At 36.9% G+C, this 13,540-nt stretch overlaps 1 protein-coding gene across 1 annotated transcript in view; it reads right to left on the bottom strand.

Annotated features, from left to right (window-relative positions):
- Positions 1–13,540, bottom strand: part of plxnb1b (plexin b1b) — a 48,262-nt gene that overhangs the window by 12,091 nt on the left and 22,631 nt on the right. Inside the window, exons 20-27 of the mRNA XM_081381766.1 lie at positions 12,920–13,162; positions 11,245–11,427; positions 10,156–10,304; positions 9,830–9,930; positions 9,305–9,522; positions 8,289–8,467; positions 8,134–8,200; positions 7,559–7,705 (exon numbers count right to left, since the gene is read on the bottom strand). Coding sequence (XP_081237892.1) covers positions 7,559–7,705; positions 8,134–8,200; positions 8,289–8,467; positions 9,305–9,522; positions 9,830–9,930; positions 10,156–10,304; positions 11,245–11,427; positions 12,920–13,162 — 1,287 coding nt within the window. The remainder of the gene's footprint in view (positions 1–7,558; positions 7,706–8,133; positions 8,201–8,288; positions 8,468–9,304; positions 9,523–9,829; positions 9,931–10,155; positions 10,305–11,244; positions 11,428–12,919; positions 13,163–13,540) is intronic.

Raw genomic sequence — 13,540 nt, 5'->3', positions numbered from 1 at the left:
TTTATATAGCGCTTTTCACAACATAGGTTGTATCAAAGCAGCTTCACAGTAATAAATTAAAACAATACATCAATGTTTGTTTCTAGTGGAACGTCCACGTTTGGTAATGCTGATCAATAGTATCGTTGATTGATTAATTAAATTAAATATCCACAAATATCCCCAACTGAGCAAGCCAAAGGCAACAGTGGCAAGGAACCGAAAAACTCCATCAGGTGACCTAATGGAGAAAAAAAAAAACCTTGGGAGAACCCAGGCTCAGTCGGGGGCCAGTTCTCCTCTGGTGTTTATGAACTATAGAGACCGGATTTAACTGTAAGTTTAAAAATATTATATGAACGCCTGGCTGAAGAGATGCGTCTTTAATCTAGTTTTAAACTGGGAGAGCAAGTCTGAGCAACGAACAGTATCAGGAAGGCTATTCCAGAGTTTTGGAGCTAAATGTGAAAATGCTCTCCCTCCTTTGGTGGATCTGGATATCCTAGGTATGACCAAAAGCCTCGAATTTAGTGACCTTAAAGAGCGCGATGGATTATAGGGCGATAGAAGATCGGTTAAATAGACTGGAGCTAAGCCGTTTAGGGCTTTATAAGTCAGTAGCAATACCTTGTAAATAATACGGAACTTTATAGGTAACCAATGTAGTGATGATAAAATCGGTGTTATATGATCATATTTTCTTGATCTAGTTAGAAATCTGGCGGCGGCATTTTGGACTAACTGTAGCTTGTTTATTGAGGATGCAGGACAACCAGCTAATAAAGCATTACAGTAATCTAGTCTTGATGTCATGAATGCATGAACTAACTTTTCTGCATCAGAAACAGATAGCATATTACGTAGCTTAGCAATGTTTCTAAGGTGGAAAAAGGCTGTTCTTGTAACATATGAAATTTGATTTTCAAAAGACAGGTTGCAGTCTAATATAACACCCAGGTCTTTTACTGTAGAGGATAAAGTAACAGGACATCCTACTATGTTAAAGTTGTATTGTGAGAGGTTTTGTGGGTGGTTTTTTGAACCGATGATTAGTACCTCTGTCTTGTCTGGATTTAATAAAAGAAAATTACGCGTCATCCAATCTTTTATATCTTTAACACACTCGGCCAATTTGGATAATTTAGCGTTTTCATCTGGCCGTGATGAAATATAGATTTGAGTGTCATCAGCATAACAATGGAAACTAATTCCATGTTTCCTTATAATATTTCCAAGTGGCAGCATATATATTGAGAATAATAGAGGGCCTAACACAGATCCCTGCGGCACTCCATAGTTTACTGGAGTTAGATCGATTTTTCTCCATTTAAATAGACAAAATGGTAGCGGTCAGATAAGTATGATCTGAACCAGCTTAATGCTTGTCCTTGAACACCAGTATAATTTTGTAGTCGATCTAAGAGTATTGTATGATCTATAGTATCGAACGCAGCACTAAGATCAAGTAGAACTAGTATTGAGATACAGCCTTGGTCAGAAGCTAAAAGTAAATCATTTGTGATTTTAACGAGCGCAGTTTCAGTGCTATGGTGTGGCCTGAATCCAGACTGAAACTTTTCATAGGTGTCATTTTCTTGCAAGAAAGAGCCCAGTTGAGCGGACACAACTTTTTCTAGTATTTTAGACATAAAAGGTAGATTTGAAATGGGTCTATAATTTGCTAGATTATGTGGATCTAATTTTGGTTTCTTAATGAGAGGTTTTATAACTGCCAGTTTAAATGTTCTTGGAACATAACCTAAAGATAAAGACGAGTTAATAATATTGAGGAGAGGCTCTTCCACTATAGGTAACACTTCTTTCAATATTTTAGTTGGTAGGCTATAGGATCTAGTAAACATGTTGTTGTTTTAGATGAAGTGATAAGTTTATTTAACTCTTTTTGTTCTATAGTTGTAAAGCACTGTAATTGTTCTTGTGGGGTGATAATAATTGAGGCTGAATTATAAGGCGGGATTGAGGATTGAACGTTTACAATTGTGGTTCTGATGTTTTCTATTTTCTCAGTGAAGAACTTCATGAAATCATTACTACTAAACTGTAACGGAATATTTTGTTCAGGAGACATCTGTTTATTTGTTAGTCTAGCCACGGTGTTAAATAAGAACCTAGGATTGTTTTGGTTGTTTTCTATTAGTTTGCGGAGATGCTCAGCCCTGGCCTCTTTTAGGGCCTTTTTATAACGTGACATACTGTCTTTCCATGCGATTCTAAAGACCTCTAAGTTAGTTTTTTTCCATTTACGCTCTAAATTACGGGTTTCTCTCTTTAGAAGATGCGTAGTATTGTTGTACCATGGTGCTTTACTTTTCTCTCTGACCTTTTTTAATCTAATGGGTGCAACAATGTCCAATGTTCCAGAGAGAATGGTGCTCATAGTGCTAGTTAATTCCTCAAGTTCATCTGTTTGTTTGGGTTCACTGAGCAGCTGAGACAGATCAGATAAGCTATTTGAAAAATTATCTATGGTGGATGGAAGGATTGTTCTGCCTAATTGATAACGCGGCGCAGCATGATATATTACAGGAGTACGTAATATGCAAGTTACCATGTAATGGTCAGTGACATCGTCACTTTTTTTGGAATGATATCTATATCGGTTGGATCGGTTCCATGTGATATAATTAAATCGAGTGTATGATTAAAACGATGAGTTGGTCCGGTAACGTTTTGCTTGACCCCAAAGGAGTTTAATAAATCTGTAAACGCAGCCCCTAGCGCATCATTTGAATTATCTACGTGGATATTAAAGTCTCCAACAATTAATGCTTTATCGAAATTAACTAATAGGTCTGAGAGAAAATCTGCAAACTCTTTTAAGAAAACAGCGTAAGGCCCAGGTGGTCTATATACGGTAGCCAAGGCTAAAGATAATAGGGATGTTTTTCAAACATCTAAGAGTGTAACATTTAGTACTAGTACTTCAAACGAAATAAACTTATAGCCCGTTTTCTGAGTAACATTGAGAATATCTCTATAGATTGTTGCAACACCGCCGCCACGACCAATCAGACGGGGCTCGTGCTTATAGGAGTATCCTGATGGAGTAGACTCATTTAGACCGAAATAATCATTTGGTTTAAGCCAGGTTTCAGTAAGGCAAAGTACATCGAAGCTATTATCTGTGACTATTTCATTTACAATAACTGCCTTAGGTGTGAGTGATCTAATGTTTAGAAGACCTAGCTTTAGAAATTGTTTTTGATTACTAATAGCAACATTTTCTGGTTTAATAACAATTAGATTTTTTCTAGATCCTGCAGTAGATTTATTATTTGATCTCACTAAACAAGGAATAGACACAGTTTCTATGCAATGTTCAACACTATTTATATCAGTTAAATTGGTGCAGCAGAGACTATGATTTGGACTTTTGGTTACTAGTCAAAAGGTATTTAACATTTTGGAGATGTTATCTGACAGAAGATCCGATCCGAATCTGCTTGGGTGTAAGCCATCAGCACGGTAAAGCCTAGGACGCTCCCAAAACAGATTCCAATTATTTACAAAGAGCAGTTTCTGCTCATTGCACAATGACATTAACCATTCATATAATCTACTAAACTTTTCATGACCTAGTCGGTACGTGGGAAGCGGTCCTGACACAATGATCGTTATTTCAGGCGATGTGCTGCGTACCGTATCGATCAGATTCCTGAAGTCTTTCTTCAGAACTTCCGTCTGGCGCAGCCTGATGTCGTTCACTCCCGCGTGCAGGACCACAGTTCCGACGTGCTCGTTCAGAATCTCGGGAACGCGAGCGGCGATTTCAGAAACACGAGCACCAGGAAAGCAGTGACTATGCACCTTACTTTTATTTAACGTAGCGTGTACGTGTCGAACGATGGAATCGCCGATGATCACAGCATCGCGTTCTGTTTCGTGAAGAGGGGAGAAGCGGTTTTGTGTGGATATCTCGAAAACCGGGAGGGTCGGAGAGAGTTTTCTTGGTCTAGACCTGACTCGCGTCTTCCGCTGCGGAAATATCCAGGCTTCGTGGTGGCGTGTTGGAGCCGGAGTGAACGAGACCATGGCTGATCGCGACCTTGACGCTCGGGACCGATGTTGAGAAACGCACGGAGTAGACGAGGTCGGAGTCAGCGGGTTAGTAACGTTAATCACTGATTTGTGTGCATCGGCGCGTGATGTTTCAAGAGCCAAACACCGATCTATCAGCTCAGCTTTTCTCACTAAAAGGTCGTGGATCTGGTTCTCAACAGCTTCCAGCTCGGACTGCACCGCGTGCAGCTCAAATGTGTCCTCACCTGCACCAAAAGGTAGACTACTTACATCTGATATATTCGCCATTTTAACAGATGGACAGTACGTTAAGTTAGCAACGACGCTACCAGTGATGCTATCAATATTAATACTAATTTATGGCTGAAGTCTTGGATATAATCCGTCTTTTTAGTGGTAGGGGTGTAGAGTAGACGCACAATAGGCGAAAAAATGTTTGTTTGTAAATGAGTGCGGAGAAGACGCGTTCAGCCGTGATCCACGAACGTAACCTATAGGAGTATCCAGCGTTGGATCACTAGGCTTGAGACGCGTCTGCTCAACAGTCCGCGTTGTAACTATAAGGTGAGGAAAAGTAGAAAATGTTTGTTGTAAGTGAGTTTAAAGAGAAAACAAGAATTATAAATCAAATCGATGGAGCTCCAAAGACAACAACGCGTTCAGACACGACGCATTCGAAACAGTACATGAATTAATATTACTCAGTTCTTATTTGTGTACACTAAAACAGTAGCTTTATTTCCATCCACATATTTTCTTTTATAACTTTGTTTATCTCCATCCACATATTTTCTTTTATAACTTTGTTTATCTTATACTTAAAACTAATAAAAAAAACAATACAAAAATAAACATAATATATGGCTATGTAAAAAATGCAGCTCAATTGAGGCGGATATTTTTTTAATCCGATAAGATGACATGCAAATAAACTACGATGGAAACACATTTACTGAATAAATTACTCAATGCGAAAAAGAAAATGTAATTTGCCTTTGCCTTAACAGATCATGTGAGCAAGTATAAAAAAAAAAATCCAAAGTAGTTTCCCTGATTGCAGCTACTTCCATTTTTATTACAGATTTTTCGGTAACACTTTGCAATATGGGTGCACTAATGCACATTAATTCATGCTTAACTAATGCACAGATAATCATGTGTTAATGTATGACTCATGAAGAACTAAACCATTAATTAATGATTATTGCATCAGCAACTAATAAAGATTCTAAATGATTAATAGATTAAGTAATATATGAATTGTTATTAATTAAATGTGTCATAATGTATTAATTACTTAATAACTTATTTTATTAAATAGCGCTGCTATACACTGTGTCTAGACTGGACAAAGACAATAGAACGTCCATTATAGTCAGTGATACTACACTGGATGCGGCGCGACACTACCCGACAAAACCCGCAGTAAACCGATGCCACACTCTATCTCTGACGTACTCTGAGCTCTTGTGCTACTTCTGTTACGAAGGACAAATGGACTTGCGATGGTCTGTCATGTCCAGTGTAGACAGCTGGTCTCGTCCAGTTTAAACACAGTGTAACAGAGTCAGGAGTTCAGATTCTGGTGTGCTGATATTTGTGTGCAGCCCAACTTACCCATCCTTCAAACACATTCACCGACATTACATTCACTGCATGTGCAAACTGTCAAAACCCATAAATGTTATATTACTTAACAATTAGATAATAGTCATGTGCCTCAACAAGTAAAGTCATAACATAATTATACATTTGCAAATCATTAGTTAATGATTAATTAAAGCAGACAACTGGAAGTTGAAGTGCACTGCTTTGACCAACTGTGGTAATTAACGCATTAATTAACACTTTTAGTTAATAAAATAAGTTATTAAGTAATTAATACATTATGACACATTTAATTAATAACAATTCATATATTACTTAATCTATTAATCATTTAGAATCTTTATTAGTTGCTGATGCATTAATCATTAATTAATGGTTTAGTTCTTCATGAGTCATACATTAAAGGTGCCTTGTGTAATGTCCACCAAAAAATCAATTCATACTCCACATTCCATACCAGATGGGGGCAGTATACCCTTCAGAAAGTGAGTTGGTCTACTCTAGAGTAACAACCGCGAAACGGCATAGTCTCTATGCTCCGCCCCTACCTTCACAACGACCCTAGAGCCATAGCCGAAGCCGAGCCAACTCCAAATAGAGAACGTTTTGACTCCAGAGGAACGTTGGTTGATGTCAAGTGATTTTGAAATATGACATCTTCAAGCTACTCCCCTTCACCTTTACCAGTGAATATGTTCATATTCGTGAGACACACGCAATTGACACTTTTCACACGCTCTCACGCCACACATCAATTTTCTCACGCACAGAAAAATCGCGAAGCAAAGAGGACACGGAGACCGACAGACTAGACAGAGCAGGTTAGTTATGATCTAAAAAAAAAATCTCAGCTCTTAGATTCTGTCCATTTTATTACGCAATTCAAACAATAAATACCGTTTTGGCGCTTGTAAATGTTACACGACAGATTCCTAGCGCACGTGAACCGATCATATCTACTAGCTAATAGTAAAAAAACACGAACACTGTTGAAAGATACAGTAGGCTACAACTTACCAAAATGTATTCCTCATACATAATATTGACCAATCAGTGTTTTTTATCAGCGTGAAGAGGTCAATAACATAGCTGGAGAACAATTATGTCAGATTTACCTCAGGAAAGCCATTTAATAAACATAATATAGGTCACGTAGTTTGCGATTCCGAGCGCGTTTTTTTCCCTGCAGCGGGTGGTTGTGGTGGTGGTAAGGGTCTCTTGCCAAGGGCTTCAGCCATTCTTCCGCTCTCTTCCCTGAACTGAAATGTAGTAGTGGGCTGTACTTTCCACACGATTGACATCAGGTTCAAGTACGCCCACAAGCCGTGCGAGTTATTCATGTACTGCAGTTTGGCTGGTGGTTATGTTGCCCGCATACCGCTTCCCATGGCCGAAACTGGTATAATGACACCTGTCGGGCCGTGGCTAGTAATTTAGCATGCTAATTCAGGTTGACATCTCTGCAGCACTTTAACTTGACTTTTTTTAATGACATAATCGCCCTTATTTCTTCTCATTCCTTTGATGCGTGTAGCTCATTTTTTGGATATTTTTACCTCAATTTTTACACATGGCACCTTTAACACATGATTATCTGTGCATTAGTTAAGCATGAATTAATGCAGATTAGTGCACCCGTATTGTAAAGTGTTACAGATTTTTCTTCACCAATTTAATTCATAAATGTTTTATGCGATTTTCCAATTTTAAATTTACAACTTTGGATGGAAACACCTTAAATTGAAGTGTAAACGAACATAGTGACTAACTAATAGTGGACACAATTTGGAGATAAGATGGAGAAAGTGTTTCAGTAATATTAAAAAAGTTTTTTACAGATGCTTTTTTTGGTAGAAACACTGGTTACCATATTAGACTAATGACCTAATACTGTATACTGTATACTGTATAAAGACATGTTCATTCTAACCAGAGTGTGGTATTCCAGATCCTCTCTCAGCAAGCGGTTATCATTTAAGGTGTATTTGGCTTTGCCCGTCACTGCATCCACAGGTCCTTTATCCACCTGGTGTTTAATCGCTCTGAAGAGCATGTACAGAGACTCACCAGCAGAATACTGAACACAGAGAGCACAAATACAATCATTTATGACAATATGACATGGATAATGTACTCAATAAAACACTAGGAAATTATTTTATAATTCTCTCAACTATCCTATAGTAGCAACTCTCCAAGTTCAGTGAATTTCAATTAAAACATATGGGTACAAAAAAATTCTGCACTCAAAAAAGTGATTTTTGATGAATTTTTTTTTTTTTTTCAATTCTAATGCACAACATAGTGCATCTTGCTGGGTCTCAAGAGGTTGATTACTTTCTTAGACAAGTATTTTACATGGGTAACTAATCATATTTTTCAGAACTGCATAAGTGTGTCATCAAAATAAAACAATTCCAAATGTCTCATCTACAAATATTAAATTGTATCCACAGTAGATATATGTATTAAAAACCAAACAATCCCTCCAATTTTCATACACACCCTTAAGAAGGCATAGAGACAGATGGATATCCAGTTGGTCAGGAGCTTTTCAACTACTGTCTCAGTTCTGAAAAGAGAATTAAAGCCTCAATCATACAGTCACTTTTGTTGATTCGTATTGGTACTTCTAATGTCAGTTAATCCATCATTCTTACCTCCGCAGCATGAGTTTAGGGTTCTTGGCAATATACTGTTCCACCAGATCGTTCAACAGGGTTTTGAGTATGTCAGTGAAGTATTCTAGTTTGCTGTGAAGAGCCACAGTGAGCAAAGATGCCACATATCCTCTGTCTCTGGGTGAAAATGTCCTCTGGCTTTCAAGAGTGTGGATAAACTGGAGGAAAGAAACATGAGAGAATAAATATAAAAAGGTGGAAAGCATTATCATTTAGTTATTATGTTAGTGTATTCATTCACAGACTCATACACAACTATTTAAAGGTCTTAATAAAACAATTAAGTTCTGACCTTCAGAAGCTATAAAAGATATTTACATGATTACAATAAAACAAAATAAGCATAATTTAACCTGATCATCCTGTTAAAAAAGTTCTCACCCCTGGCTCTTAATGCAGTGCGTTGCCTTTTTGAGCATTAGTAAATGTTTGCACCTTTTGTAATAGTCGTTTATGAGTCCCTCAGTTGTCATCAGTGTGAAAAGATGAATTTCAAAATCAGTCACTGTTGGAAAGGGTTCACATATGCAGAAGACACTGGTAAACCAAAGACTGTGCAGGTCCTGGATTTTTGAATCAATTAGGGACTCATGAACAACTATCACAAAACAGTTGTGGGTCATCAAGGAATTAAAAATCAAGCGCATCTAAACTTTTGAATAGGGACATTTTTGTAAGTTAAGTTATTTTTTTATGTGGACTATGTAAACATCTGTTTTGTGAAATAGCAGTTACACTGTATTCGAGGTGACCTTGCTACAGTGTAATTAAACAAAAAGGTTCCGAGTAGTGCCATCTGTGACATTTTCAACTGTTGATCTGTCTGTACAGTACGCATGCATCATATGGACGTTTCTGGCCATTGCGCCATATCTCGCTGTGTTTTCAGAGTCTCACACCACACACTTTGCATTATAAGATGCTGTCAAGTTAAAAGATGTTCTAAGCTCAGATAACACACTCAAAAGTGAGGAAAAAGCTATTATTTCCACTACCTTTGTGAGGAACAGTTTGCTGTTGAGGAGATTAGATAACTGAATGAGTCCCTGCTCCACCGTGGCCCGCCGACACTCCTGCACGTCCAGGTCTCTGTGAAGTGGAGACTCACGATGTCCAGGAAAAAAGATGCGTTCGGCATACATACGGTACTCCAAGAAAGGAATTCCTGATCCTACCAGATCACTCGACATATCCATCATTTCAGTCATCAGGTCTGAGTAGATTTAAGAGTCAAATATACGAAGGTCAGGCTTACATGAGGGAATGGCAATATTGCACTAGATAATTTTTTATTTGTTTAAATATTTCAAAATTAAATCAACTCCTCAGAAGCTGGGGAACAAGTGGGCTATGTATAATTTTATTTGTTATTTTAACCACTGAGAAATAAACATAAATCATTGGAGCAGGTGTATATTTTCTTTTTATGAATGACGAGTTAGACGGGTACTATTCTTAAACTTAATATTCAAATCTTATAACTGTCCTCTGGTCTTATCCTAAATGTACCTGTAAATTACCTGTGAACTCTTTTTTGCAGCGGTCTCTCACACTGGTCTCTAGATTCTCCAGCTGGATCTGAACTTTTTTATAATCTCTCAGAGCCTGTTTACTCTTTCTCCTAAGAGAAATGAGAGAACATAAAATAAATTCCATTCATACACCAATCTATAAATGTTTCCAAAATTAGTTATTGCATTATTCTTGCATTCAGGAATGGACTGGCCATAGGTAGCAAATGTACATACTACAGAGTCATAATTACATAGCTACACCCTTTATAGGGTACTAACTTTTTCACAGCACTATATAAAGCACATTCTTTCATATTACATTTCATACACACCTGTATATAAACACGATGATAAGTACAATAAGAGCAACAAGAGACGCAACTGCTCCAACCCCAATTTGTGCCACCAGTGGAAAGATGGAGTGACTAAGAGAATCATACTGCACTTGTCCCAGTGAAAAGTTCAGGTTTCCCATATGCACCTGAATACAGACAGACAAACTATTATACACCACTGTTCATGCAATACAATATTCACTGAAAAATGCAAGTTTACAATCACACTTTCAGAAAAGATGATGTAGGTGCAACCTGAACCTTATAAGGCCTGACATATGAAATAATAGTCCAACATTTTTTTTTAAATGGAACATTTATTGAACCTTTAGACAAAATCTATATTTTATATATATATATAATTTATTTTATATCTATGTATATAAACATTATACGTCTTGAGTACCATATTTGATACACCAGGCTTTTATGGCCCATATTATTATTATTATTATTATTATATTATGAAAATATTAATTTTATTGTTGTCACTGTATCTCCCAATAATATGTCTTAGTAAGGTGATATTTAAATGCTTAGCTTTCTGGTTAAACCTCTGTGGTTTTTATTGAGGGTGGTAAAAAATAAATAATGCAAAGCAGTATAATGACGATTGAGAAATGTACATGTAAACATTCCTCAAAAGTCAAATTTATCAGACTTTTCAGCAAAGTCAAGTCACATTTATTTATATAGCGCTTTTTACAATACAGATTGTTTTAGCTTTACAGAGATAACAGGACAATAATGCAACAAAGTTTGTTTCCAGAAGAAAATAGTGTCACAGTCCAGCTTAAGTTCAGTGAGGTTTCATTTTTGTTGTAAAAAAGTTATTTATTTAGTTAATTTATATATATATATATAGCCGCTCTGGAGAAAACTGTGATGTCATCACCCAGCTCAGATCAGTTCTCATATAGTGGTGTCAATGCAGGCAAATCAATATTATTGTTGAATATTGAATTAAATGTTAAATTTAAGCAAAGTTTTAATCATGTTGATAACTTAGGGTTAGCCTAAGAAATGTGCGTACAGAATCTAATATTAGGGTTAAATTCAGTCTGTGTGTGTTGACTTCAGGCTTACTATAAATTCTGGAAAGGCGTCTGCTCCCTCTCGCTTGCGTCCATGCCTAAGGGAGAGCGGGGGCTGCTGGGGTGGTGGCTCACAATAAAGGTGATTATGTGTCAAAGTTTTAACAGTACAAACCCCCTCACCAATCAGCGCTACTACTTCCTCTTTAAAGATGGCCAAGTCTAAATTCTCACCCTGCGGAAATAATTGAAAAGGGATACAAGAAAAAGTTAAAAGAGGAAACATGAGATTAAGCTTTTAAACATGAGTAATAAGTAATAATTGGGTGATAATGTAAAGTGACCTAGTCAATATCGAAAAATAAACCCTGACAACAGGATTTACCGGAGAGTCTAGCAACACCCTGAGGGCGTATATTTTACGATAATGACCTGTATGTTATTTTAAAGCAATGTACAAAACAATCAACCAAGCAAAAAGACAAAAACTGCAGTAATATTAATCCTGAAGTCCCCTGAGATCATTTTCAATAATACAATTGATAACTGAGATGCAAGATGGTGCCAGTTCCATTTGTATGAAATGAGAGATCCGGCAGTGTGATACAGAGGACATGAAAGTAGCACCTGTTTCAGTTAACAGGATAAATGTTGCCATGGAGTGAATACTAGGAAATATATGACCGCTGAATGCTGAGACTGGACAATTAGACTCATGGGAATGAGACAATTAGCCCATCCAATTTAATCAATATTGACTGTCATGATAATAAAAAAAAATTAAACATAAAAAAAAGATGCCTTTGAATTTATAGTTTTCATGTGACATCACATCCTTATAGGAACGCCCACTTGGAGGGCAAAACAAGGCTCCATTGACCGCCAGTTGTTTTTCCCAGGTTTGTACTAAATACTAATGTAGTGAGATAGTGATATTAAAAGACCAAATTCAGTATACAACCTATTGATGATGCATACTATGTATAGCAAAGTTTCATGTTAAGCGTTTCGTCAAATAAATCTATTATAAAGAAAACTTAAACATTTAGCCAATTGCATTCATATTCCGGGCTCTTCGGCTCACCTGTACGTATAAGTATTTTCAGTAAGGTGTATACTGAATTTGATCTTTTACAATCACTGTTTAAGTACATTAAGGCACTTTAAAGGTTTTTGACGTTAAAGAGATAGTTTACCCCAAAATAAAAATTCTATCATATTTACTCACCCTAAAGTTGTTCCAAACCTGTATGAATTTTTTTTCTTCTGCTGACCACAAAAGAAGATATTTTGAAGAATGTCAGTAACCAAACAGTTGATAGGGCCCACTGACTTCCATAGCATTTTTTCCCCTATGGAAGTCAATGATTTCCTCAAAATATTATTTTGTGTTCAGCAGAAGTAGGAAATTCATACAGGTTTGGAACAACATGAGGATGAGTAATTTTTGGGTGAACTATCCCTTTAAGCACTTTAGAATGTACCGTTATTTTTAGTGATTGAAATACTGTTGGGGGGGGGGGGCTGCTTTATATCACATTTGCCCAAAACTTGAATTTTGTTCACATATCTTGTTTTTCTTCTTTTGAGAGGTGACCTAAATATGTGGGACTTGTAACAGATGAAAAATTGACAGGCCTGTGCTACAGCTCTATGGATGTTTTGTCCTCCAGGTCCAGCGTGACTGTTAAAACAGAAAAAATTACAACAGAAAAAGCCCCACTAACCTCCACAGATATGACTGATCCAGGTTTGTAGCGATATGGTTTTGTGGGATCACCATGGTTCAGCGGGTACAGGGTTGGGTTTGGCTCATAGGTGAAAGGTGATTGGCTGACAGAGTTAAAGTCAAAGCGCAAGTTATCCAACAAAAACTCAACCTGCATATGACCACCAACTACTTGAGGGTCTACACCAGGGGTCCGACACAACAACAGAGAGGAGGTTTTCACCTCACAGTGCTCCTCAAACTACAGAGAAAACGAAAACAAGAGAAAGAGACAACACTGTGTAAGTTGACAAATCCACCAAAATATGATGTTTAACTTTAGAGACTGTTCACCAAAGACTTTAATCTATAATACTACTAAAAAAAAAAAAAACCTTCATAATCAAATAATGTGTTGATTTTAAAAAAAAAAAAATCAAAGAGACAGATTAATTTTAGAACGAAGTTTTTCTTGAATTTCTCACTTCAAAGTCACCTGGGATAGAAGAGTCTGCTAAATGAATAAATGTGTAACAGTCAACAAAATAAGATTAGAAAACACCAATCGCCAACCAATGCACTCACCATAGTCATCATATATGTGAAATCATATTGTAACTACATGGTTCTTAATACAAAA

The sequence above is a fragment of the Scardinius erythrophthalmus genome (assembly GCF_964197995.2).
Source record: "Scardinius erythrophthalmus genome assembly, chromosome: 12".
NCBI lineage: Eukaryota > Metazoa > Chordata > Actinopteri > Cypriniformes > Leuciscidae > Scardinius > Scardinius erythrophthalmus.
Note: the sequence above shows the minus strand (reverse complement) of the source record. Positions and strands in the feature narration are given on the sequence as shown.